Source organism: Convolutriloba macropyga, chromosome 13 (genome assembly GCF_964194025.1).
Source record: "Convolutriloba macropyga chromosome 13, txConMacr16.3, whole genome shotgun sequence".
NCBI lineage: Eukaryota > Metazoa > Xenacoelomorpha > Acoela > Convolutidae > Convolutriloba > Convolutriloba macropyga.
In genome coordinates, this window is record NC_134480.1 from 41,037,286 (window position 1) to 41,065,163 (window position 27,878).

The 27,878-nt window shown below is 37.3% G+C and overlaps 2 protein-coding genes across 3 annotated transcripts in view; one reads left to right on the forward strand and one right to left on the reverse strand.

Annotated features, from left to right (window-relative positions):
* The window catches only part of LOC142352235 (nucleoporin p54-like), a 608,913-nt gene that overhangs the window by 119,028 nt on the left and 462,007 nt on the right, over positions 1-27,878 (forward strand). The gene's annotated exons all lie outside the window — the stretch shown is intronic.
* LOC142352239 (uncharacterized) lies at positions 1,365-27,532 on the reverse strand. The gene is made up of 5 exons (XM_075404702.1): positions 27,203-27,532; positions 21,106-21,362; positions 2,801-2,917; positions 2,349-2,578; positions 1,365-1,467 (listed from the first exon to the last, which is right to left on the reverse strand). Exons 1-4 carry the CDS (start codon positions 27,382-27,384, stop codon positions 2,475-2,477), a joined length of 660 nt encoding a protein of 219 aa, XP_075260817.1. The 5' UTR covers positions 27,385-27,532; the 3' UTR covers positions 1,365-1,467; positions 2,349-2,474.

A 27,878-nucleotide genomic window follows, 5' to 3' on the forward strand; every position in this document is an offset into this window, starting at 1 on the left:
GATCCACAACACAAAATGTCAACAACTTAAATATTAATTTTGTAATATTTCAAAGTTCGCTTTTTCGTCCTTTTGGCTAGCTATTTTCAATCAGTCTTTATTAGCCAAGTCTGTCAGTCAGGAGTTCATTTAATCTTTTGCTGAAATGCATTAATAAATTTTGAAAATTTTAACCCTTGTTTTTCGAAAAATAAAACGCTGAAAGCCTCTTTAAGGATCACTTTAGTTTTTCAAGCTTTCCAATGGTACCAAAAGATATCGATCGGAAAAAATGACCTCACAAAAAAGCACCCAAATAAATACCCAAATAAATTAATCACAATCAACGCCGTTGAGAAACAGGTTGGACAATTGAGATAAATCACTTTTCCTCACTTCCTGTTTTAAATTAACATTGTATTTCCTGAGCTTCCAAAAAAACTTTACTCACAAGAATTTCCGAAAATAACTGCTGCAAGAAAAATTATAAGGAAAATAAATTCTCATTTTGATAGAATAATTAATATAGGCTATACACTACAAACAACGTAAGCTCATCGTCAAAAATCGTAAACTAATTAAACTGAAAAAATGTAAACACTGGAAATGTCGATTCCATTGCAAAAGAAAACATTTGACGACCAAGTTTACGCTGTTGACGATGAAAAAGCAGTGATCATATCAACTTTGAAATTCAGGATGCATCGTAAATCTAACAGGAATAATTATCAATTCATAAGTTAACAACGGTGATACAATTACGTTCTTTCGTAGAGATTCATCAATTTTTTCGCATCAAATTACATGACCATTCAATGGGGTGTGATGTTTTTGAGACCTGCCACCTGCCTAGCCTTTTGCATTTGGGCTCTGACCATGAACTGTTTGCGGGATAGAGCTCTCACGTTCTGAAATATATCCAGAACTGAACAATCAATTCTAAAGTAAGCTTTGGACTCAGAACTTATCATAATCATAAATCTGCCACAAACTAATCGAAAGAATTGTCCAAAATGAGGAATTGATACACTGCGTGCTCATGATAATAAAAACCAGTCGATAAACCAATTTTGGAAAACCAAGGAAAAAATTAACTCCCCTAAGTTTCTTTTTACGCGTGTGGTCTACCTTTTCATAACTTGGACAAATGGGAACCAGAGATTTTCTCTCACGAGCAGGAATCGTTCTACTATAATTTGATCCATGGGAAAAACAGTTTCAAAGTTTTAAGACACTTTCGCATTTAAAGAAACTTTGTTTTGCATTGAACGATACTTTTTCAAAGCGACGCTCGATTGCTACGTCGCATTCGACCCATACAAAATACAACGTGATTAATATAGGCCGTCATCACTTCACTGCTGCTCGAACAAGAAGCTCAGTACCTTCAAATAGGTTTCGAGATCAACGACACTGTCCATGAGAGCCTTGTCCAGGTAGTACGTTGTGTCCTCAATTGCGCACTCCTCAGCATACAAGTTCAGCAACCTAAACATACAAAATTCTAGAGCCAGAATGTAACTCTTACAGATTGTAACTCTTTAAGATCATAGTACATATATGATAGGTACATACATATCATAGTACTTATCATATATATATCATACAGATATATCATAGCATCATATACAAGGTGAGCTGTTCCAAATCGCCCAATAACGGTCCTTCACACCGTGTATTGTCTTCTTGGCAGCGTCGGTGAATTGTACTTAGAGACTCGGAATGCTCTAAGAGATCTGCTCAGCTACTTAATGCCCTCCGAGCTTTACCAGTCTCTTCCGTTTTGAGGACAAAAAATCGATCAAACGAAAAAATGCATTAAAAACATAATTGCCACAAACTTCGTTTGTGGCATTTAACAAATCCAGATTCTCAGAGGCACTATGGCAAACAACGAAAACATCAGCATTACATTTTCAAAGGCCATTATTTAGCGAATTGAATAGAGACGAAATAGACATATAATAGACCAATAGAACACAAAAATGTCTATGCATATCAGAACATCACGCAAGTACAACAAACGATCTCTCTAGCTATTGCCTTTTTGGGAATAAGTTTGATACGAGGATTTTCAAACATTTTGATTTTTTTTCATAGCTGGCATGTAGGTAGTATATAAAAATACGCCGAGTTCGTAATTATTTAGCGAAAATATTCAAAACTATATCGATCTTCTCGACAAATGAACACTTTTATCTGGAGGGAAAACATACTCCTGGTCGCCATTCTTCAGTTCAAATGAACATCGTTTGAAAGGTTTCCCACAGTCATAGGCTATGACCATATAGTGATATTTTATAAATGAAAATATTGCTAATTTACATGTTAAAATACTGATATTATACATCCTGACAATATGTACTCACTGTTTATACAGTGGACAGGAGGGTGTAATGCAGTCATCGATATCGGCCACATCACTTTTCGCCTGCACTTGCTCAATTGCTGCCTCTAACTCCTGTTTCTTCTGGTGCAGTAGATCCACGTGTGAGTTAGCCACTGCTATCTGCTGCTCCAACTGACCAACTGTCATCTCCAGATGATCTCTGTTTGACTTCAACTTCACTTGCGTATTCGTCAATGCGTCCAGGTCTTTCTACACAACAATAGGAACTTAATTGTCAAGTTATATGAAAGCGAAACGAACTTGAACTACGACGTTTTTGAAAAACTAGCAGAAAGTCATAGGTAGCATGGTAGTTCGGTAAAGTTCTTTAGCGACCAAATAGCGTCTTGATTTCTATCTAACTCAAACACTTTAATTTCACAAGAACCTTATTTGATAAGAGACCTTGAATCTTATTTTGCTAAAAATTACCTGTGCCATTTCCTGAGCGTTTTGTATCCTCCGTGAAAGGCTCTCTGTAATAGCGGTAAGAAGAGACGCCTTGATCGGATCCATTCCACCTCCAGCTCCACTTCCACCAAATCCACTCTGAACAACATATGTCAACAGATCAAAAAAGTTGGAACATAACTTGCACATTAATAGAAAAAGCTGCGACAGCTTTGTAGACCTGTAGTATCAAAACACTAGTAAAAAGATTGGAAGAGAAAAAAAACATAGCTGGCGGATTGCCAGAAAATAGCCACAATAGATTTGTAGATCTGCAGTCTCAAAAAGACTAAAAGAAACAGACCAAAAAAGAGACTTTTTAAAAGAGCTGAGCTGTTGTATTTTAAGAACATTTAACTATTTGCTGATTCTATCAGCTGCCCTTAAATACTTAAATACCCTTCAGTTAGAGTGACACACACTCATTGGCTTTTACCTCTTTGAATTAAAGAACACAGACCGCAGATAACCGGGAAATAGCCGCGATAGACGCTTGTGGCCTTCCATGGAATTGATACAACTAAAGAAATAAGATAGACAGATTGACCACAGGTCCTTTAATAGACCACAGGACTTTTTCGGTTAGATTCGGACTGTCAGTGTTATGACACATACGGTCTAAAAAAATGTCCTAATAGAGCTTTTTCAAAACTTTTTATTCGAAATCAAAAACTCGAGACTCTAATGATCAAAATTAGGGCATATAGGTTTGGCACTACTTAGATGCCCACTATTGATCTTTAACTAGTAAATGCTCTAGTAAAAATTAAAGTTCATTAAGTGCGCTCAAAAGTCATTCTTTAAGTCACGCAATTGACATAAAAGCAGAACAAATGATCTCACGCACACAAATTTTAACTGCAAAGCAGTAGAAGTCAGTGAAATTTAAAAAGTCAATGGCTGCAAGAATCATCGATGGAGATGACGAATTGAAAAGAACACGATGTCCCCAATAAAAGTCGCTTCATTTTCGCGGCTATTTGAAAGTCCAATTCAGAGTGAGGAAGTCATTTTTGAGAGTGAGGTAAGTCACGTGTGGCCGAAAACTTTATAACGCGAATGAACAAAACAACCTCCACCAAGAGCAAACAATGACGCAATTAGGTTGAAATTGCATTACCGAATGGAAAATGATTGAGTTTGAAATGATAGTTACGTCAGATGGTCTCATTAAAAATCTTGCCAACGAAACAAAAAAAACCAAGCCTCGGCTATTAATGAAGTCATTTTTCGCACTTTTCAATTGATTTTTAGTAGGAAAAGATCGCATAAGAAAACAACCAAAACCAAAACCTGCTCTTATTAAACGCTAATATATATTTTGATCACAACTCTGTTTAAATTATTTTCTGCTTCAATTAGCTGCTCTCAAATTAACTTCAATCACAGTGACACGCACTCACTCGACCTTATCTCTTTGAAACAAAATAAAAAAAGTCAATTTCAGAGTGAGGACGTCATCTTGGAGAGTGAGGAAATCATTTTCGAGAGTGAGGTAAATCACCTGATTTAATCACGCGACCAAAACATAAGTCACGCCACGAAAAATTTTAACAGGCGAATAAACAAAAAAAACAATGCACTAAGAGAGAAAAATGACGCCACGCACGCAATTCAAGTGAAGTTGCATTAACCAATGGACAAAAAGCAAACTTGAAGTGGTGATTGTGACGTCATATGGCCGTAACCAAAAATCCTGTTGACGAAATTGAAAAAAACATAGCAGGACAAGTTCTGAAATACATTCTAAAAATTGAAAGAAAAACTTAGAACTACTGCACCAGACCAGCAGATAAATTGAAAAAAAAACACAAACATTCTTATAAAAACAAACTAAAATAATGAAACAAACTAAACAATATAATCATAGTTAAAAATTTTTACCTTAAAGGCCAAACTTGATTCAATTAAATAAATCAACTTACTCATGACTCAGCCTTGAAAGAGGTTTTTTGGCCAATAAAGATGAAATTCGAGAGAAAAAAAAACACTTATTACGAAAATTGCAAATGAAAGTTTAATTTGGCAGCTTTAAAACGTTCAAAATCACATTTTGTCTCTGGGATTTTCCAAGAACCAAAAAAAAAACTTGAAATGAAAATTTTATTGAAATGTTGCGAAACCTCGCCTTAATATTATCTTCAGAGCCTATTCATTGTCTCCAGGGGATATTCAGTAGACCAAATTCAAGCTTTAAAAAATTTCAATGGCTCGTAAAGAACAAAAAATTAGGAAAATAATTTTTCAAATATTTGAAAAAAATTCAATTTCAGCAATTGCAAAAATTTGTGATACTAATCTGTTGAACATCATTCTATTGCCCCTAGTAACTATGCAGTAACTAATAATCAAAACCTAGAGGATGTTACAGAAGACAAATAAAATCAAACTTGCAAAAAAATTTGCAAATATTATTTCAAAAATTGCTAAAACTCGAGATAGCAAAAATTTGAAAACAATTCAATTGCCATTACAAACAATGCAGTAACATACATCAAACCTCAGAGGTTTTTTTGCTTCTTAGAATATTAGAATAATTTCAAAAACCAAAATAATGCAAGTTTTACCAAAAATTGCTAAAAATCGGGAAATTTGCCGAGAAACTTTAAAATTGTCCCACTGCCAATAAACTATTCAGCAACCTATTATCAAACCCCAGAAGGGAATCCCTGGCCACTGAAGCCAAACAAACTCAACGCAAAATTCTCAAAAAACACTTGATTTTTCGTTTGCAGGATCAAAATATATAGCCTTTAAAATGGACATAAAAAGTATTTATAGCTCTCGTAAGACTTTTGACGAATTTGACAAATCAATTAAAGACTAATCAAACAAAAAAACTTGAAAAATGACGAAAAACAAAATTGCACCATTTTGATGTCAAAAACCTTGCAGCTGCAACGCTCTAAGTGCTTGAAAGAACAAAGTCATTGCAAAATGTGTGAAAACATCTTACAAAAAAAAGACAGAGCCCCAAAACAATCCAATTCTTCGATTGCAAAAAACCAAGAGGAGTTCAATAATAGCCTCAGCTATCACTTTCCGGCTATTAAACAAACCAAGCTGTCTCAACTAGATACTGACTCAAATTTTTTTAGAAACTGCCCTCAAATAGCCTTCAATTAGATCGAGGCGTACTCATTTGACCATAAATCCTGAAATTTAAGCAAATTTGAACAAAACAAACAATCTTAAAAATGAGAAACTAAAATAATCAACTAAACAAAATAATCATTGTTGAAGTTCATTAAGTGCGCTCAAAAGTTATTCTTTAAGTCACGCAATTGACATAAAAGCATAAAAGAACAAATGATGTCACGCACACAAATTTTAACTGCAAAGCAGTAGAAGTCAGCGGATTGAAAAAGTCAATGGCTGCAAGAATCATCGATGGAGATGACGAATTGAAAAGAACACGATGTCCCCAATAATAGTCGCTTCATTTTCGCGGCTATTTAAAAGTCAAATTCAGAGTGAGGAAGTCATTTTTGAGAGTGAGGTAAGTCACGTGTGACCGAAAAATTTATCAGGCGAATGAACAAAACAACCTCCACCAAGAGCAAACAATGACGCCAAGCACGCAATTAAGTTGAAATTTCATTACCGAATGGAAAATGATTGAGTTTGAAATGATAGTTACGTCAGATGGTCTCATCAAAAATCGTGTCAACGAAACGAAAAAAAACCAAGCCTCGGCTATTAATGAAGTCATTTTTCGCACTTTTCAATTGATTTTTAGTAGGAAAAGATCGCATAAGAAAACAACCAAAACCAAAACCTGCTCTTATTAAACGCTAATATATATTTTGATTACAACTCTGTTTAAATCATTTTCTGCTTCAATTAGCTGCTCTCAAATAAATTTCAATCACAGTGACACGCACTCACTCGACCTTATCTCTTTGAAACAAAGTAAAAACGTCAATTTCAGAGTGAGGACGTCATCTTGGAGAGTGAGGAAATCATTTTCGAGAGTGAGGTAAGTCACCTGATTTAATCACGCGACCAAAACATAAGTCACGCCACGTAAAATTCGAGAGAAAAGAAACACTTAATATGAAAATTGCAAATGAAAGTTTAATTTGGCAGCTTTAAAACGTTCAAAATCACATTTTTGTCTTGGGGATTTTTCTAGCAACCTACCAGTTGCGGCTGCTCAAGAATCTCAGCAGAACCTAATCTTCACGGCCTGGTTCTCGAGTTTTACGCCGGCCTGGTGCTTCAATCGGTTCGATTTGACTAACAATCTTGTGGAAATTAATAGTCGCTCTGTTGTATTAAAGGACTGTAACTTTATTTGTGATTGAAGTTAAGAAAATCCTTAAAGACAATCTATATCCAATCTCGTGCTAAAGTTTGTAAGGCTTCAGCCCAAAGCTAGTACTGTTATTAAATTCTTGTCAAGAAAGCTCAACTAACTTAAAACTCGCAAGATCTTAAGATCTAGCAAAACTTAGCAAAAAGACTAAAGTCGTTAAAGAATCAAATTTTAGTCAATTTGAGAGCAAACTGCTCTGTATAACAGTTTCTAATGATTCTAAATACAAAATGGTTTCACTATTCAAACAATTGGGTTAAAGTAAGTAATCAAATATTTATCATTTATAACATCATCGCTACTTGTTTCTGATTGGTTAATCAAGAAAATGATTCAGGTCATTGTTTACATTGTAAATGTCAATTTACTGCAATATTTACTTTTGTTGACATAAGCACGGATGGTTATTACGTGGCTCTAGATGCCTCAAATGTATGGTATTTGACCTTTAATGATCATCTAAAGTCTAATAAAATGAACAACGTAAGAAATTTAACAATAAATAACAAAATATCGAAAAATGCCAATTTTGAACCATTTAAGTGCTAATAGCCACACTAGTGGGTCTGATGTAATAACGTTCGTTGGGTCCATGAGTAGCTTAGAGGTAACCCTAACCGTCTGCCGTAACCCCGAGATACTCGGGTTTTGCCATCCAAAAAGGGGGGGGGGCGTGTACAGATTTTTGGTCCCAACTTGTAAAAATTCTCAGTTTTGACCATTTTTGAGTTTTGACAAATTTCAAGTTTTTTCAGTTTCAAACGTTATTTCTTACTGTCTGATAGCTTTTCTAGCTGATTTGAAGTGGCGCCAACATCGCCGGCCCTATGTTCGATCTCTGAAGACTGGCGCCAATTTCATTACCGGTCTGTTGAATTCGCAATGTGCCATCTTGACTCTCGCTGATCGTACGACGCCATCAATTTTGACCACTTTGATCTCTGGTTCCATTGTGGAAGATATTCACGTGTCCATCTTTTCCAGATCATGTCGGCATATGCTTGCGCCGTTTTGAAAGATTTCTAAATGAAGTTTAGAATGAAGTTTCTAAATGCTAGATGGCATAAATGATGCACTTGCATTTTCTCGTCCTAGCAAGTAATGATTGGGTGTCAGGGCTGTCAGATCCTCTGGGTCGTCAGTTACTGCTGTCAGGGGTGTTGCGTTGAGTGTTTGTTCCACAAGACACATTGTTGTGCTGAGTAACTCATCGGTGAGGCTTCGGTTGTCCAAGATTGCAATCATGACCTTCTTGCAACTTTGAACCAATCTTTCTCAGATTCCACCAAAATGAGGAGCTCCGGGAGGATTGAATTTCCAGGCAATCTTTTTCTGTGCTAAGTTACTCTCAATCTTAGCTGTCCCACTCATTTATGAATGCTTTCAGCTCATTGGCTGCTCCAACGAAGTTCGTTCCGTTGTCACTAATGATGGTACTTGGGTAGCCATGTCTTGCAATGAATCTTGTCACTGCAGCTAGACATGACTCGGTGTCCAATGACTGTGCAACTTCGACGTGTACTGCTCTGGTTGTCAGGCAAGTGAAGAGGCAGCATCATCTCTTCAAGGTACGTCGTAGGAACTTGGCTTCTAAGGGTCCGAAGTAGTCGACTCCGGCATGGGTGAATGGGAACACATGTTTATCAAGCCATTCTCGGGGTAGATCCGCCATCGGTGGGTGGATTGGGTTGGCGTTCCTGTGTCTGCATTTGATACATCTCGACTTGATTTTTCGTAATGCATTTCTCAGACCGATGATCCAGTATTCTTTTTGGAGCATGATTCTCACGTATTCTGTGCCTTCATGTAGGTTGTCTCGATGCGCTTTCCCAACAGAAGTTGTAAAACTGGATGTTTTGCTGTCAATAGTATTGGGTCATTTGCACTGTAGTCAAGGTTTGAATGCTTCAGTCGGCCTTTCACTCTAATTGTTCCATCTTCCTCTATGAATGGTGACAATTTGGCGAAGTTCAATGTTTTCGAGATTTCTTTGCTGCTTGCTATCGACTTTGAAACATTCGAGAAGCTTTCGGTTAGAACAAATCGAAACAGTATTTGCTCTGCTTGATGAATTTCGTCTGCTTTGAGGATACACCTCTGCTTCGTCTTGAACCTCATGCAGTAGGCAATGAAGTTTCCAATTCGGTTGAGGGTACTGTATCGTCTCCAGTCAAATAGTTGATCTAGTTTATTTTCTGTGGCTACAGTACTGGTAGCTTGCTCAGCTTCAACTTCGTTCACTTGACACCATAGCTTTGGCCACTTTTCTTCATCTGCCTGGAGCCATGCCGGCCCGTTTAGCCATACGGACTCCTTGAGGCCTTCGGTGGACATTCCTCGGGTTCCGATGTCGGCAGGGTTTTCGACACCTTTGACGTGTCTCCATTGATCCATCGATGAGTTTTCCAGTATTTTCGCTGCTCTGTTCGCAACGAACACGTGTTGTTTCTTGTGCGCTGCTTGTAGCCACTGTAGCACTGTTGATGAGTCGGTCCAATGATAGATTTTGTCAATACTGACATCATGTTCGCTGAGTATCTGCATTCTGAGAAGAACTCCGTAGACTGCGGCTTGAAGTTCTAACTTCGGTATCGTCATATGTCTGATGGGTGCCACACGGCATTTCCCTATCACATAGATGAGTCTTAACGTTGCTTCGTCTTGCAGATATGCCACGATGCACATAGCTTCTTCTGACGCGTCTGTGAAAATGTTAAGTCTGAGGTTTGAACATTCATTTTCAAAATAAAGTAGATTTATTGACATTGTCCTTATTTCTCTCAACTCATAGCACCAGTCACTGAACAGTGTTGAGTGTTCTGCTGACAACTCTTTGTCCCATGCTTGTCACATTGCTGCCCAAATGCTTTCGAGTAGGAACCGCATCCTTATCCTGAAGGGTGAACATATCCCAAGTGGGTCGAACACTGCTGAGACAAAGGATAGGACAATTCTCTGAGTAATTTTTGCGGGAACTTCTTCCTCACTTCCACGACAGACAATGAGACTGTCTGTATCCACATTCCAGATTAGTCTAAGTATTGAGGATGATTGAGGTTCAGCTTCCAAAGTTTTCACCACTTTCGTTGACCTGTCTGTTTCTGGGATCTGTGACTTGACTTCTTCGTCACTTGTTATCCATTTCGTCAATTTGAATCCACCTTTGCTGAGTAGATTCCCGTAGATTTCGATAGCTTCTTGACGTGTTCTGAATGACTTAAGGAAGTCGTCCATGTAGAAATTTTGCAGAACCATTTTGACGATAATTTCGTCGTTGACTGAGTTATTTTTCGCCACTTGGTGCAAGGCGTAATTTGCAGATGTCGGCAAACTTTTCGCCCCAAAAACGTGTCGTGTGTACTTGTATACTTCCATTCTCTGCTCTGGGTGTTCTCGCCAGAGAAATCGTAAGCATCGGCTATCGTCGCTTGGGACAGCAATTTGTAGAAACATCGCTTCTATGTCGGCAGATAAAGCTATTTGGTGTTATCTGAAGCGAAAAATGATTCCGATCAGACTTTGCAGCAGGTCTGGTCCAGATAGAAGTTTGTCGTTCAGGGCTACACCTTGGTATTTTGCTGCTGCGTTGCACACTCTGACGTTTTCGGGTTTGTGCGGGTTTACGACGGGATGATGTGGTAAATACCATTCCAGTTTGTCCTTGGTTTCATTAAGTTCAGCTTGATCAACTTTCCGAACGTATCCAGCGTTGACATCTGTGTCAATGGTTTCCTGATAGCGCTTTCGTAGCGTCTCGTCTTTCTGTAGGCGTCGTTTTAGGGACTTGAGCTGCCCTATTTTAGGGACTTGAGCAGAGTAGAAGTTGTTCGGCAACTTCAATTCTTCCTATCGCCACAGAAGTTCAACTTCGTATCTTTCACCGTTGAATCGGGTCGTTTGTTCCAACGTCTTGACTGCTCGTTGTTCGTCTTTTGAATGACCTGTAACTTCGCAGTTTGAAGCGTAGGACTCGATATCCCACCACTTACTCAACTGGTTTGCTAGTTTATCATCTGCAATAGATTTTGCTGTTATGGCAAGAGTTGCCGCCTGCTTCGCTGGTAGCGGACCACTTAAGGCCCAGCCGATCTTTGATTTCACTGCCCAAGGTGCAGCTTTGTCTTCTGACTTCTTGTATTCGAAAGGGTGATGAAAGTCGTAACAGTCTTGTCCAAGAATCACTTGAACATCGTTTAGATTGTAGCTCTGATTTGGCAAGTTCCTCAGATGTGGGTAGCGATCTTTTAACTCTTGCAGCTCCACAATCTGGTCTCCCAACTTCAGTTTCTCGTGTACGTACAATTGTGAACCATGGATACCTGCTACTGATAAGGACGCTTTTCGGCCGTGGAGTTGAAGTTTAGACACCACTGATTTGTCCACAAATGAGATTGAGGATCCCGAATCACACATTGCTAGCAAATTTAGGCTTAAGTCTCTGTTAGTCAGTTTGATTCTCACCACTGGGAGTCCTTCTTGTTTGGTGTTGGTTGCTACTGCTGTTGTAGCATCTGAAACATTCGCTGTGGTTTCTTTCTTTGCAGGGTCACTATGCAAAAGTCTGTTGTCTCTTTCCACAGTTGGTACACTGCATGTCCTGCTTTTGCAATAATTCGACATGTGACCGGGCCCCAAACAGTTGAAACACAGTCGGAATTTCTGAACATGCTCTCGTCGTTCCAGTACTTTCATTGATTTGAACTTCTCACAAGTCCAAATAGGGTGTTTTCCGTCTTTGAAGGGACATTCGAAGTTGCTAGGTTCGCTTGAGTTTTCAGCGTTTGAAGCAAAAGTACTCGTCTTCGTCTTATCGCGGCTTTGAAATTTGTTTCTGTCAAACGACGAGTTTGTCTGTGCTAATTATTTCTTATAAATAGTTGCTTTGGAGGCAAGCCATTCTTTGAAGAGGATCAAGTTTCCTCTCAGTAGTCGGCGATCTTGGAGGTTCTGCAGCCACTGTTATCTCAGTTGCGGTCATGTTGAGCTCAGCCCTCCTTCTGATTCTACATTTGATGTGTATCCAAGTTGATTTAACGTGTTCACCACATTTGTAATCACTTTTGCAAATTTGACAATGCCTGCAGAATCGTCGTGCCACACTGGAGGATGAGTGTAGTTTCTTGAATTGTGAATTGACTGTTACATCTGATCTGCCGTACTTCTCACAGAGTATGTCCCAAGCATTATAGTATGATTGTGAACTGAATCCCATTCCCGATATTACTGCTTTTGCTTGACCCGTGAGGCTGGTCTTCAGGTATTGCATCTTTTCAGTATCGCAATTTGGCTTTTGATGAACAACAACATCGAAGAGACCTGATCACTCTGGCCATTCCAGGAGGTCTCCTGAAAACTCAGTCAGTTTTCGTTTCGGCAAGCCACTGGCACCACTGCTTGGTACTGGTTTGTAAATGAATAGGGGAGTGATTCATTGTGCTTCTATTTTTGCTCTCGGCCGACCTGTTTCGAAAGTTGTTAATGGGACTCCGACTCCTGTTTCTGTCTTGAACTGCTGTAGTTCCCTGCTGCTGAAACGTCGTCCTTGTCAACGGCGGTGCTGGTGGGTCTGTTACTCTAATTGTTTTACGGATTTCTGGTTTCTTGAGAATGCTCGGTTCAGTCAGTTGCGTTGAGAAAAGTTCTTCACCCGGTTGGAGCAGCGGGTAGTTTTCGGGTAGGTGCTGAAACGTTTGTCAACTCTGTCCTGTGTGACATTCGTTGGAGGGTCGATAACAACATTTGGCGATAGTGGCCGTCTAGGGACAGACTGTTGAGCCACTGATTCTGCCCACCCGGCTGTTCTTTCATGATTTCAATTTTATCCAACACTTTCTATCTCATCTGCCACTGATCCAGATGCTCTTGAGCTTCCTTTGGTCAGCTCAAGTTTCAGACGTCTTTGTTCTTCTTCCCGTGCTTTCTTTCTTTCGTTTTCAAGGTTTCGCTCATGCTGTCGAAGACGCAGTTCGTCTTCTTTTTGTTGCATCTTTAGACGTAACTCTTGTTCTTGTTGTTGTAAAGGTAACTCTTCTTGCTGGCGACGAAATTCTATTTCCTCGCGCTCCTGCTCCAACTCCAACTGCCGCTCTCGCAGTTTTTGCTGTTTCTTTCTTAGCTCTTAGGTTTTCGAGCTCCATTCCTTCTCGATAATCGCGAGTTAGCGATACTTGGTTGCTTTCTGCTTCCTTGTGTAGCAGAATGCCTGGAAGAGAACTCGACGTTTTCTAGTGCTCCATTTCCTGTATCAATTACAGTTTCATTTGGGTCTTTGTCAACAGCCGATGTGGATGACACTAATGATGTTTTGATTTCCACAACCCTTGCTGAGCCTGTACTGCTTCATCAGGTCTCGATAGTAACTTCTAGCATTACTGAAATTCGCAAAACCTTGGGGACAATATTCTGTCTTCATTATTCGAGGAGATTCTGCGGAAATTTCATCTAGCTTTTCTAATAACCGTTCCGCCTGATTACACAGTATCTGTTTTTCGGAGTGGCTTAAATTTTCTGCTTTCAATTTCTTTTCGAGTTTTAACAATTCGTCCTCGATTGGAACAGAATCTTCCAATAATTTGTACACTCGCAATGTATCTTTCTGGTAGTCGACGACTACTGAACGACAATCTTCAATGTCTCGGAGATCTGGTACTTTGTCAACTACCCATCGAAAAACTTTACTCCTTTCTTCTAACATACGCTTGGTGTCATTGTCAAAGTTTTCAAAATACTTTAGTTTTAATAGTAACCTCTGCTGTTGTCGGTTGTCTTCCAAGTTTTCGTACGTCTCGAAGAAACATCAATAAGCACCTTCGGCCGTCATTGTTTTGTATTGTGTCAGCTAGCCTTCTAGCTCGTTGAGGTGTCTGGAGAAGGACTTGATTAGGTCAGCTTGCTCTTTCTCTAACGTCTTGAGTTGACCACTCACCTTCCAATCAGCTGTCTTCCAGTGTCTGTTGGGACTTTTGCTGGCCATCCTAGAGATTTCCTTCTGGGCCACCAAATTGAATTTACTCCTTTCTTCTAACATACGCTTGGTCTCATTGTCAAAGTTTTCAAAATACTTTGGTTTTAATAGTAACCTCTGCTGTTGTCGGTTGTCTTCCAAGTTTTCGTACGTCTCGAAGAAACATCAATAAGCACCTTCGGCCGTCATTGTTTTGTATTGTGTCAGCTAGCCTTCTAGCTCGTTGAGGTGTCTGGAGAAGGACTTGATTAGGTCAGCTTGCTCTTTCTCTAACGTCTTGAGTTGACCACTCACCTTCCAATCAGCTGTCTTCCAGTGTCTGTTGGGACTTTTGCTGGCCATCCTAGAGATTTCCTTCTGGGCCACCAAATTGAATTGAAGATTCGTTGCTGTTTGTGTTGTTGTTGATGTCCGGGTCGGCGGACCAAATGTTGCGGCTGCTCAAGAATCTCAGAGGAACCTAATCTTCACGGCCTGGTTCTCGAGTTTTACGCCGGCCTGGTTCTTCACTCGGTTTGATTTGACTAACAATCTCGTAGAAATTACTAGTCGCTCGGTTGTATTAGAGGACTGACTTTAATTTGTGATTGAAGTTAAGAAAATCCTTAGTGATAATCTATATCCAATCTCGTGCTAAAGTTTGTAAGGCTTCAGCCCAAAGAGAGTACTGTTGCTAACTTCTTGTCAAGAAAGCTCAACTAACTTAAAACTCGCAAGATGTTAAGATCTAGCAAAACTTAGCAAAAAGACAAAGTCGGTAAAGAATCAAATTTTAGTAAATCTGAGAGCCAACTGCTCTGTATAACAGTTTCTAATGGTTCTAAATACAATATGGTTTCACTATTCAAACAATTGGGTTAAAAAAATAATCAAATATTTATCATTTATAACATCATCGCTACTTGTTTCTGATTGGTTAATCAAGAAAATGATTTAGGTCACTGTTTACATTGTAAATGTCAATTTACTGCAATATTTACTTTTGTTGACTTAAGCACGGATGGTTATTACGTGGCGCTAGATGCCTCGATTGTACGGTATTTGATCTTTAAAGATCATCTAAAGTATAACAAAATAAACAACTTAAGAAACTTAACAATAAATAACAAAATATCGGAAAATGCCAATTTTGCACCATTTAAGTGCTAATAGCACACACGTGGGTCTGAAGCAATAACGTTTGTTGGGTCCATGAGTAGCTTAGAGGTAACCCTAACCGTCTGCCATAACCTCGGGTTGCTCGGGTTTTGCCTTCCAAAAATCTGGGGGGGGGGGGGGGGGTGTACAGACTTTTGTTCCCAACTTGTAAAAAATTTCAGTTTTGACCTTTTTTGAGTTTTGACAAATTTCATGTTTTTTTCAGTTTCAAACGTTATTTCTTACTGTCTGATAGCTTTTCTAGCTGATTTGAAGTGGCACCAACACTACCTCCAAGAACCAAAAAAATTTGAGAACTGAAAATTTTATTGAAATGTTGCAAAAACTCGCAAAAAATAATATCATCAGAACCATTTCATTGTCTCCAGGGGATATTCAGTAGACCAAATTAAAGCTTTAAGAAATTCAATGGCTCGCAAAGATCAACAAATTAGGAAAATGATTTTTCAAATATTTTTAAAAAATTTCAATTCCAAAAATTGCAAAAATTTGTGATACTAATCTGTTGAACATCATTCTATTGCCCCTAGTAACTATGCAGTAACTAACAATCAAAACCTAGAGGATGTAACAGAAGACAGATAAATTCAAATTTGCAAAAAAAAATTGCGAATTTTATCTCAAAATTTGCTAAAATTCGAGATATCAAAATTTGAAAACAATTCAATTGCCAGTAAAAACTATGCAGTAACATACATCAAACCTCAGAGGTTTTATGGCTCCTGAGGCTAGAAAAACTCAAATATGACAAAAGTATTAGAATAATTTTAAAAACCAAAATAATGCAAGTTTTACCAAAAAATTACTAAAAATCGGGAAATTTGCTGAGAAAATTCAAAACCATCCCACTGCCAATAGAAACTATTCAGCAACCTACTATCAAACCCCAGAAGGGGTTCCCTGGCTACTGAAGCTAAACGAACTCAATACAAAAATTCTCAAAAAAACCTTGAAAAAAATTCTCAAAAAAACTTGAAAGCTTTTGTTTGCAGTACCAAAATATATAGCCTTTAAAATGGACATAAAATAGCTCTCATAAGAAATTTATCGACTTTGACAAACGTCAATTGAAGACTAATCAAAGTGCCACACTCTAAGTGCTTGAAAGATTGCGAAAGTCAGTTTTGGGCTCTAATGAATAATGCCCGCTGCGCCTTACCAGTTTATCCCGTTTTGAAAGATCAAAGTCATTGCGAAATGTGTGAAAACATCTTAAAAAAGACAGAGCCCCAAAACAATCCAATTATTGGATTGCAAAAAACAAGAGGAGTCCAATAATAGTCTCAGCTATCGCTTTCCGGCTATTAAACAAACCAAGCTGTCTCAACTGGATATTGATTTAAATTTTTTTAGAAGCTGCCCTCAAATAGCCTTCAATTAGATCGAGGCGTACTCATTTAACCATAAATCCGCACATTTAAGCAATTAATCAATTTGAAAGTTAGAAAATCATTTTGAGAGTGATCAAAGTCATGCACGAAAAAAAACTATTCACACCCATCAACTAAAATTTGCTCCAATAACGAGAAATCAAGTTACGCACGCCACGTAATAAAAAAAATGCATGAACGAAAAATCAAAATAAAGAGAACATGACATCTTCATTTCGCAACAATCATGACGACAAAAAAACATAGCCGAAAAAATAACCGGAGCACCTCGAAGGCCCAACCATCCTGTTCAAAGTATCCAAACCACCAGTTTGGAAGGAAGAACACATACTCGTAAAAAATTCGCACTTCATGAAATAGTCCAAACATACCCGGCAGATTGCCGGAAAATAGCCGCCGTTGATTCCAATAAGCATGATTGGGATTGAAAGAATAGAAGATATTGAAAAAAAAAGAACTTTGTACAAAAACATTTTTTAAGTGCGATTTATTTTGATGGCATTTCGTAGTTGAAGATAACGTACTTCTGTTTCTTAGAGAGAGGCTACAGGAGCTACTATCAATACCAATAAGCATTAGAGATGGTAACTAAGACTTATAGGAACGACGTTCAAATAGCGGGCATCTAAAATTGGGCTTTATGGGTTTATCCCGTTTCTACTTCTGACTTCAATTTTTATACTGACTCTGTTCATTTTGAATTGCTTTGCTGAGCAACTGATGTTCAAAATCACTTTTAGCAGAATGAGAGAAGAGAGAAACTAGTCTAGAGAAGTCAAAAAGATATCACGCAAAATGTTGAAAAAGCGGCAAAATGAGGTAAAGCGAAAAAATTTTTTATTCGACGAAGTAAAAAAAAAAAAAATAGGAGCGCTATAATAGCCGGCTGAGAAGATGAGGCGGCTATTAACAAGAGAAGAGTCAAGCCAAAGTTTAATTGACGAAGACAAAATTAACGTTATCGAAGCAAAATCCATCAATTTGTCAAGAGAAATGACCCCTCCCTGCGTTGCCCAGAGTCACCTAAAACATAGTAGCCCAAAGTCAACTAACAGGATTATAACCAACACCTACAAATAAGTGTTTCAGCATTGTCATCGTTGAATGCAGCAAAAATTGAAAATTCAATGACGTAGCGTTCTGAACCATTACGAAACTTTCTGAATTCCAGAAAAAACTTTGTTAAATTTCAAAAGTACAAAATTTCCGTATTATTAGAAACACATGAGTGGGCTAAAAATTGTCTCAAAACAACCGGCATCAAAATTTAGATGCCCGAAATTAAATCTGCACCCAAGATAACTCAAGGTGAAAAATGAAGACAACAATCAAACGAAACGGACCAATTGTTTAGAAAATCATTAAAACTAAAATCAACTAGAAAACATTTCAAAAAATCAGCAAGCAGCTCTCTTGATGCATAAAGCGTGGATGAAATGAATTAAATTTTTTGCCAGGAAATTATTATGAAACATACCCAGCAGATTGCCAGAAAATAGCCGCTGTTGATTCCAATAAGCATGATTGGGATTGAAAGAATAGAAGATATTGAAAAAAAAAAGATTTTTGTACAAAAACATTTTTTAAGTCCGATTTATTTTGATGGTATTTCGTAGTTGAACATACTTCTGATTCTTAAAGAAAGGCTACAGGGGCTGCTATCGTGAACGACGTTCAAATAGCGGGCATCTAAAATTGGGCTTTATGGGTTTATCCCGTTTCTGTTTCTGACTTCAATTTTTTATACTGACTCTGTTCATTTTGAATTGCTTTGCTGAGCAACTGATGTTCAAAATCACTTTTAACAGAATGAGAGAAGAGAGAAACTAGCCTAGAGAAGTCAAAAATATTTCACGCAAAATGTTGAAAAAGTGGCAAAATGAGGTAAAACGAAACATTTTTTTGTTCGACGAAGTAAAAAATTATAGCAGGACAAGTCCTGACGTACAATTCCAAGAATTTTCATTGACTAAACAAAAAACTAGACCTAGAACGGACTATGAGTTAATTGGGAAATCCATTTCTGAAAAAATCACATAAAAAAAATAAAAAAAACAGAAAACAAATGCCAAAACGCCACATATGGACAAAAAAACCATTAGCGAGAAATGGAAAATTGGTTGAAACAAAAAACTAGGCCTAGAATGAACTATGAATGGATTGGAAAAACAATTTAGAAAAAAATCAGATCCAAAAAATCGAAAAAAGTAAAAATCAAAGTGAAATTGCCGCATGTGAACAAAAAACCACTAGCGAGAAAGCGAAGTTTTGTTCAGACACCGTTTTCTCACTCTACTTTAAAATTGGAGCGAAAAAATATCACGCCGCAAAACCACTCGCTTTTTCGCTCCATTTCCTGTTTCAGCGTGACCAAAATCGCTACTCCAATTTGACTTCAAAAATCATGAAAAATATGTGAACAGCGCCACAATACAATTCAAATTCATTGAAACGTAAAAAAAATAGGAGCGCTATAATAGCTGGCTGACAAGATGAGGGCGGCAGAGATAGTCATTTCGTAATAATGCTTTTGACAGATTCTTAGAGATGCATTTTATTGAGCGAGAAAAACAGCAAACAAAGGAATTGGAAAAAATAAGGAAAGCAAAGAATTTTTTCAAAGTTTCACAAAAGCGGTTCAGATAAAACTAAAGATTAAAGCCAAATTTTATCAAACTTCCTTGCGAAAAAGATGCCAAGTACTAGAACATTAACAGACATTGCAAAAAATGTCAAGAAAACACATTTACACAACTTATTTCCAAACTATTTACACAACTTATTTACACAACTTATTTCCAACTTATTTCGAAAAAATTGCTAGAGATAAAACTTTTCGTTATTGTCAAAATTGCAAGTAAAAAACTTTTCAATAAACACTAATCGAGCCAAAACAATTTCAAACTTCAATAACACTTAAACCAATTTCAAAGTTAAGTTAAACTATATTAAAGTTAACTTTGAGGTTCAAAATTCAGTTAAATGGAAACGCTTATCCAAGTCAAAAAACCAACATTGAGTAAAATTTGAAGAAACGTATGACAAAAAACGCCAAATTTGTTTTGATATATTTAGATTTTTATTTCACCAACAAACGCATGACTTTCAAAAAACGTCTTTGATCAAAGTTTCTTTTAAAACATGCTTGGATATTGCCGGATAGTAGCCGCCATTGATTCCCGCATACTCGATTGATATTGGTGGAACTGCAAAACTTAGTTTATTATAAAAACATTCAAAAGTGCGAGCTATTTCGATTGGATTTTGTAGTTACACATACTACTGATTCTTAACGAGAGGATACAGGGTTTGATGTCATTACCAAATACCAAAGACTGAGCCAAATACCAAAGTTCAAAGCCTGGACATCTAAAACTGGTCCTTCTGGGTTTATCCTGTTACTATTTATAAATTATTTCTCAATACTACCTCAGTTTAATTTACATTTCCTCTCATGAGCGAAGAATGAAACTAGTCTAGAGAAGTCGAAAAGACTTCACGCAAAAAGTTTAACAAGCTTTGAACTAAGGTAAAGCAAAACGATTTCTTTCACGGCGTCTATTAAACACTGACTACAAGCAAAACAAATGAACAAAAAACCGAGGCTAAAATAGTTTTTTATATGCACCACTCTTTTCGAAGTCAATAAAACATTCATTCAACGCAGCGCATGAACAAGAAAACTTCCCTAGCTCAGAAAAATTACTTCAGACGGCAATGCAATTAAACTCGCTTTCATCTGTAGGTCACCTTAACACATAGTTCTTCCTATTCAAAAACACCTCAATAAAACCAAAACTTCTTGGTGTCGTAAAAACCAAGACAATGCCAGTAATAGCTCAGCTATAGCAGTTCCTAAAAATTAAAATTAGATACGTTCCATGGATCCTGCTGAATCTGAAACAACCTACGAGTGACATCGAGCAAAAATTAATGACTAGACAGCCCCTGATTTCAAAAAATTTGCTCGGTCCCTAATACAGCAAAAACAAAAAAAACTAATTTCTGGTTCATTCAATTGAATGGATTCCTCTTGATAGTGTTAAATAATCTTGAATAGGCCGTTTTCCAACAGCAGCAAAAAGTTCACCAAGTATCATCAAAATTTCATACCTAACTATTTTAACATAACTATCTTTTAAAAAAACTAAAAAATTTAAAACTGCAAAACCTGTGAAATTTTAATTAAGACAGCGGAGCTTTGAAATCAGATATTCCAAGAAAAAAATGATACTCGTCTTGGTGAAAAAAATGGGTTGGCATATAATCAACTTTTTTCCATAATGATGCGAGATCATTAACTTTGTAACACGATAACTCTTTGCAGCCGGATGTAGATAGCTTCAGTGTAAGACATGAATAAAGATGCAAAATACACAAAAATCACTGTAGCTGACCATAAACCAGACCCGAATATCAACCCATATAGATGATTTGTCGCAGCTGCACAACTCACGTTCTGAGAAGCATTGCTGACAGGAGGATGCTGAGTCGGAGTAGGGGCTGTATTTTGAGCCCCGGATCCAGCCCAGTACCCAGGAGGGTTCACTGGTGGGTAGGGCAAATTGGATCCTGTTCCAGATGCAGGCGCTGGACTCGGCTGTCTGGGTGCTCCAGAGTAAGGGGGAGGATAAGCTGGAGTCTGCATGTTTGGTGGTCTGCCTGGATCCATACCCCCTACTGGGTACGGTGGGTTGTTCTGTCCATAGGCATCTAAAGTAACAATTTATTTAGAGATCAGTAGTATTGTCTGTCCCACAAAGTTGCAACGCTAACAAAAATTTCAAAGTTCAAAGTTCAAAGTTAAAACATGCAGATTTGAGCTCAGCATTTATTACATGACTCTAATTTGTTTAGCGTTTATTGCATTAAAATTCTATAGAAAGAAAGAAAGAATTAATTTCTCCAATGAATAATATACAAATTACTGCACAATAATTTTGCATTGGAGAGGACAGACAACGGGGCTATAGACGCCCACTTTTCAGTCTACCCCAGAATTGAGTACAAATACAACAATTAATATAATTCCAAAAGAAAAAAATATATATACAAATTAACGCTGTTTGAGAGATAGTCAATGTGACACAAAAATTAAAAATCAAATACAAATCTTGCGAGTTCGTGATTGCAAATTAAAAATGAACAATTCAACATATGGCAAAAATTAGCAATTTCGGCTGACGTCTTCACTTCAAAGTCTGCAGGAAAAATTTCAAGGCTTTTTAATTTATTGTATAACTTGGTTGCACGAAATTTGATTGAACAGCGTTCTATTTTTCTTTTGCATAAAGGTTGTTTAAGTAACTTAATTGCCGATCCCCTAGTTTCTCTTTCTATGGTATAAGGTACTAACAAGTCATTACAAAAATTTTCACAGTGAAGGCCACTGATTGCTTTCAGAGAAAACTTAATCAATTCATACACGTGCAGATCATAAACAGTCAATATGGAGTGCTTCCGGAATATGTCCTCACATGAATCGGTTCTTTTCTTGAAATAAATGAACTTTACATTTTTTTTTCTGTAAAAGATAAACAGGCAGAAGCAAAGAGTAACCACAGAAGCCATAGACTAAGACTCCATATTGAACAACAGGCCTAATGTTTGATTCGTAATACTGTAACAGCAGTTCCCTAGGCACAAAATGTCTCAATTTTGCGATAATAACGCTTTGCTTAATTAACTTCTTTTTAACTTCTTCGATATGACTTCCAAAAGAAAGCTTGGAATCATCAAGTATTCCTAGATACTTACAAACTGGTTCCTTTTTTATTTCCTCGAGTTAAAACAGAAACTGTCTGACCCATTAGCTGCTAGAATGACGACCATCTGTACTGTTTTATCTAAATTGAGCACTAATTTATTTGAACTGAGCCACTTGCTAATATTCTTTAATTCTTGTTCAACTTCATTTGCCTGCATTCCTACAGCAGTTAGATTTGTATCGTCTGCCAATAGAAAACATCAAGCTTTTTGCGAACTAAAGGTAAATCATTTATGTAGATAGTGAATAAAAGAGGACCAAGAATAGATCCATGTGGTACATCACATTTAAGTTCTTCCCAGCTAGACATAACTCCGTTCAAATGAACACGCTGCACTCTATGCTCGAGATATGATTCAAACCATTTTAATGCCTTTCCTCTGATACCGTAACAATCTAGCTTCCTTATCATCATTTTGTGATCAGTTGTATCAAAAGCTTTCCTCGGATCCAAGAAAAAAATAAAAACGTTTCCTCTTTTGGAAAGAGATCTCAAATTTTCCGTAAAATCAACAAGTGCATCAATTGTGCTGTGTTTGTTTCGAAATCAGAATTGTCTATGATAAAACAAAGAAAACCTTTCAAAGTAGGAGTATACCCGATTAAACATAATTTTTTCATAGACCTTGCTCCAAACAATAAGTAGTGAAATAGGCCTGTAATTATTTTCATCTAATTTTGAACCAGATTTGTGCAAAGGAAAAACTTTTGCTTTTTTAAGCTCTTGCGGGAACGAAAAATTTATTAAAAACGTAATGTACTCAATAGTTACAGGGGCTGACATTTTCACCAAAAGATTAACAAAATCCTCACCAGAGGATGATTTGTTATCCAAATTTGATATTACAAGTTTGGCATCCTCATTTGTAAATTTAAACAGAAACATCGATTGTTGACGTCTTGGAAATTCCGGTTCATTTTCGGCACCGAGATGCTTGCTGATTTCAAACCCAACATTGGCAAAATAATTATTAAAAGCTATTGCGTTATCTTGATCTTTCGGCTGACTAATACTGTTGGCCACAGTTTCCAGAACAGGGACCTTGGACTTGTTCATCACTTTACCACTTGAATCATTGATTAATTTATAGACTTGTCTTTTATTACCGAGGCAAGATTTAAATTTGTTTAAATAGAAGTGATCTTTGGCTGCAGAGCACTGTTTTTCATAGCTTGATCTTAATCTTTTGAACTTTTCTAGCCAACTATTATCATTGCTTCCTTTCCAATAACGATGAGCAATGTTGTTCTTACTTTTGAGATTTTTCAGTTTGTTGCTGAACCATTTAGGCTGTTTGCGTTTCTCTCCACCAAGCTGTAGTAAGAGAGCAAATCTGTCCGTAACATTTAAAAACACACTACTAAAGGCATTGAACGCATTTGAAGGAGTACACGTTGTTATTTTTTCTTTTCTTAATGCCAACTCTTTATCTAGTTCACATAAATAGCGTTTAACTTTTTCTGGATCTTTTGCAAACTTAGTATTTCTAAAAAGTAACAAGTCTATTTGTTTTTGTTCGAGCTCTCCAACTGAGTTGAATCGGGTAATGATCTGAGAAGCTTTGATGTAGCAGGACCTCGGTTTCACAATTAGGTACATTTCGATAAATAAAGTGATCTAAGCGTGTTGAAGTACTATGGGTTACTCTAGTTGGTTCATTTACTCCTAATACAAAACCATTTGAAGCTATTATATTCATATAGTCGTTTACATAATGATTCTGCTCAAAAATATTGATATTGAAGTCACCGCAGATAATAAAAGGTTTTGTATTGCTGCTCCACGACTCCAAGAAATCATCAAAAATCTTTAAGAAGTCAATTTTGGGCCTGCTAGGTTTATTGTATATGACCACCACAAAGAACCGTAAACTATTAGCACTAATTTCTATAACAGCTTCGCTGAGAGGATTTTTGGGTATTCTTATCAAATCATAAACACTTTTCAACTGTATCATAATACCACCACCCTTCGACCGTCTGCTTGTCAGCGCATACTGATGATAGCCTGTAACAAGTAAACTTTTGGCGTCATCGCCGCTGTTCAACCAGGTTTCACTCAAACACAAAACGTCAGGCATTTTTTCGAGTCCATGAATTAAAGATTCTAGTTCACCGAAATGTTTCTTTAAAGATCTCACATTTAAATGAAGCACCTGTAAGCATGTGTATTTTTGGTTGATATCTTTATACTATTGAGCTTGAATAGGAATATTAGTTGTTTTAGGAGCCATCGTTGTCATTCCGAAATTGCCCGGAAATTTGTCCAGACTCTTGAGATGAATTTAGTTGATTCGAAAATTTTCCGAAGCATTTCAACACGTCTATCAAGCCATATTTGAGATCTATACCACCCTGGAAAAGATTACTGATTTTATAGATTAAGCCGTCTTGCCTCCATTCGTAAAATATTGTACCCTCAAGTCCAAGCTGAATTGACTCGTACATCACTTTTTAGCATCCTCAGAAAATTAAGCCTTGCTTTCATTATATCTTCAAAAATACGAACATCAGACTAGTGATTCTTGTTTTTAAGAACTTCAATTTTTGCCATACGTCGAGAAAATTTGACTATAACAGGTCTATTTTGTGTTCTAGTTGAAGCAGGAAGCCGGTGTGCAAATGAAATGTAGTTTTCTGTTATCGATACGTTTAGTCTTTTCGCTAAATTAATGACAGCCGCTGTTGTTTGCTGGTAAGATTCCCTTTGTCCGCTCTGATGGTTTTCCGGCAGTTCCAGAATTTTGATGTTTTCTCTTCTGTTGTAGTTTTCGAGAACTTCGGCTTCAGATAGCGCGATTAATTCAAGCTTTCTATTTTCAAAAACATTTCGCAGCTACATCTCTTCTTACATTTGCTTCAACTTGTCGTCCACAATTTCGTTTATAGTTGATCGAAGCTCTGATCGTATACTTTGGACTATGGTTGGAATCAAACTTGCTAATGCTTTTTGTACCCCCGACTCAATTGCTTGGCTGATGTCTACAGCGTTTGAAGCGTTTTCAGCTGGGCTTAGAACATTGCAGCCACGTTTGTTCTTTGGCTTATTCAAAGGAGTTTGACCTTGATATTTAAGATTAGGGATTTCATCTTTATCAGATTCCTTTTCTACAGTGAACGAATCGGGCTGAATATAATTAAGTACTTCGTTGTTCATTTTTTGAGAAAAAAAATCTTGATATTTTTCGGATTGATAGAGGTTAAACATGTACTTAATAATGAAAAACAGCAAAACAGAGAATCTAAGATCAAGCACGTAGAGAAAGATAAAAAAGGCAACTGCCCGCGAGTTTCACTTCTCGGATCGCACCAAGATAATTAAATCTCAAATGCTACCAATCGGAGAAACTCACAAAGAATTTGCTGAAGAGATGACGCACCTTTATATTACTGACGTACCTCCAGATCGTCTTCGCCCGCCTTTTTCTGCTTTTTCAACTTCTTATTAGTTTTTGATTTCCGTTTTCGTGATTTTGATCTCCTTCAAAGTAAGTCCTTTTCGTGATCAATAACAATCGACAGAAAATTCAACTCTATATTAACGTCTGGATGCACTTTACGTAGTTCGTCTTTGAACCAGGTTAATTTCTGTTTGCGCTTGGATAATAGGTGTTTCTTTATTGAAAATATTGAACAAACTTTAGCGTTACACAGCTTTTCGAAAATATTTGGATTTCCAATTCGTCTATTGTACACAATGGCTCGAAAATGCTCTCCAAAAAATTTCAATGTTTCCAATAATTGTTCAACACTCTGTGGTGAGAAATTATTACTTCGATGCCCACTCATTGAGTTGCTTAACACATCATGCCATAAAATTAAATCTTTTCTTTGCTAAAGATTTCCACGTAATATCAAATGCTGTAAGTTTTTGTGCGGTGAGACAGTATTTGGATTGAAACTCAGACCTGGTCTAGCAAAAGTTGATATCTGAATTTTCTTTTTCAACCAGCTAGGAGATTGTTCGATAGCTTTGTATAAACAGCTTGCGCCAACAATAAAAACCATTGGGTTCTTTCAACGAAGGACGCGAGCAATTCACATTCGTCTATTTTAAACAAATTGATGATGGACAAAGATAACTTTCAAATCTTCCGCCGGAATCTAAAATCCCCTATAAGCGGGGCTACCCAATGAAAAATCCGGCCTCTATCAACATTCAATAATTATTCAGGACAAAGCTATTTAATAAGTTTATCATAACAATTAGGCTATAGGACTTTAACACTACAGGAATTATATGATGTACATCCATGTGCTAGAGGATTTCTCACGCTCGGCCGTCACGTTCTCTCGTTTCTCTCCAACCGACACGTTGATAACAACTATCGTGGAAAACAGCGACAAAATCGATTAAATTGACCAAATCTACATTTTACATCGTAATAAAGACGTCGGAGATTTTCATGAAAAAGTCTAATAAATTAATTTTCTCAAACGATAAGAAGCCGTTATTGTATGTTAGCATATTAGTCGATTGTGTTCTTATATAGCACGTTACTATGTAAAAATAGAGCACGTGCTCCTTGCGCGGGGGGTGTAAAACTTGATAGATCCTGTCAAATTATTGTCGAACTTCTAATTCTCATTTTCTATATTAATCCAGCTTGGATATCTAAGCCACAAAATTCACTTTCAAAAAAATTTTTTACTATCTTTTGAATTCATTAAGTGACGATCACCATTGAATACTATCAACAAAATAGGAGTTGCTATTATCCGTTAATAATAAACTGTTATATTCGAAAACTATTCATGCACAATGACGTTATAAGAGGGAACTTACTGGGTCCATATGGGTTTGCACTGTAGGGTCTCGGCGGTGGATACCCAGGGTACTGTTGGGGTGGATTTGGCCGGGGCTGCTGCGCCTGGGCTGATGGCTTCGAAAACACGGGTGGACTGTTTCCAAACTCTTGGACGAGAATCTGGATCAACTGAGGCAAACTGTGTGTCCTGCCTCTCCATGCAGTGAGGTAAGGCACTCTGACCAGTCCATTTGTATCCACAACACTGGATGGCTTGACAGCCATAGTACTGGTAGGAGTGACGTACACAATCGGGGGGTTATTCGGGAACAATTCAGGGAGGTGGAGGCTGATTGGAATATTGTACTGAGCACCTTTGAACTTAATTGGGATGGTTCCCTTCAGACAGATGAGGTCCTTGCTTGTGCCGTCTGAGAAGTCTAAACCATTCGCATAATTATCACAATGGAAGTACTAACATCTATGCCTTGTTGTGTGTTAAGTGTGATTAAGGCATTTTAATTCTTGCGCTCTTTCTGAATATACTTACGTAAGTCCCTCCCAATTACTACAAACTTACAATTATGGCGACATATAATTGCATGGGGGTCTATAACGGGGATATAATGGGGAAAGCGCCCGTTCTTTATAAATAAAAGAATACTTCAAATACCTTTTGCGACCATGGCAATAGGTGCAGATAACAAAAACAAC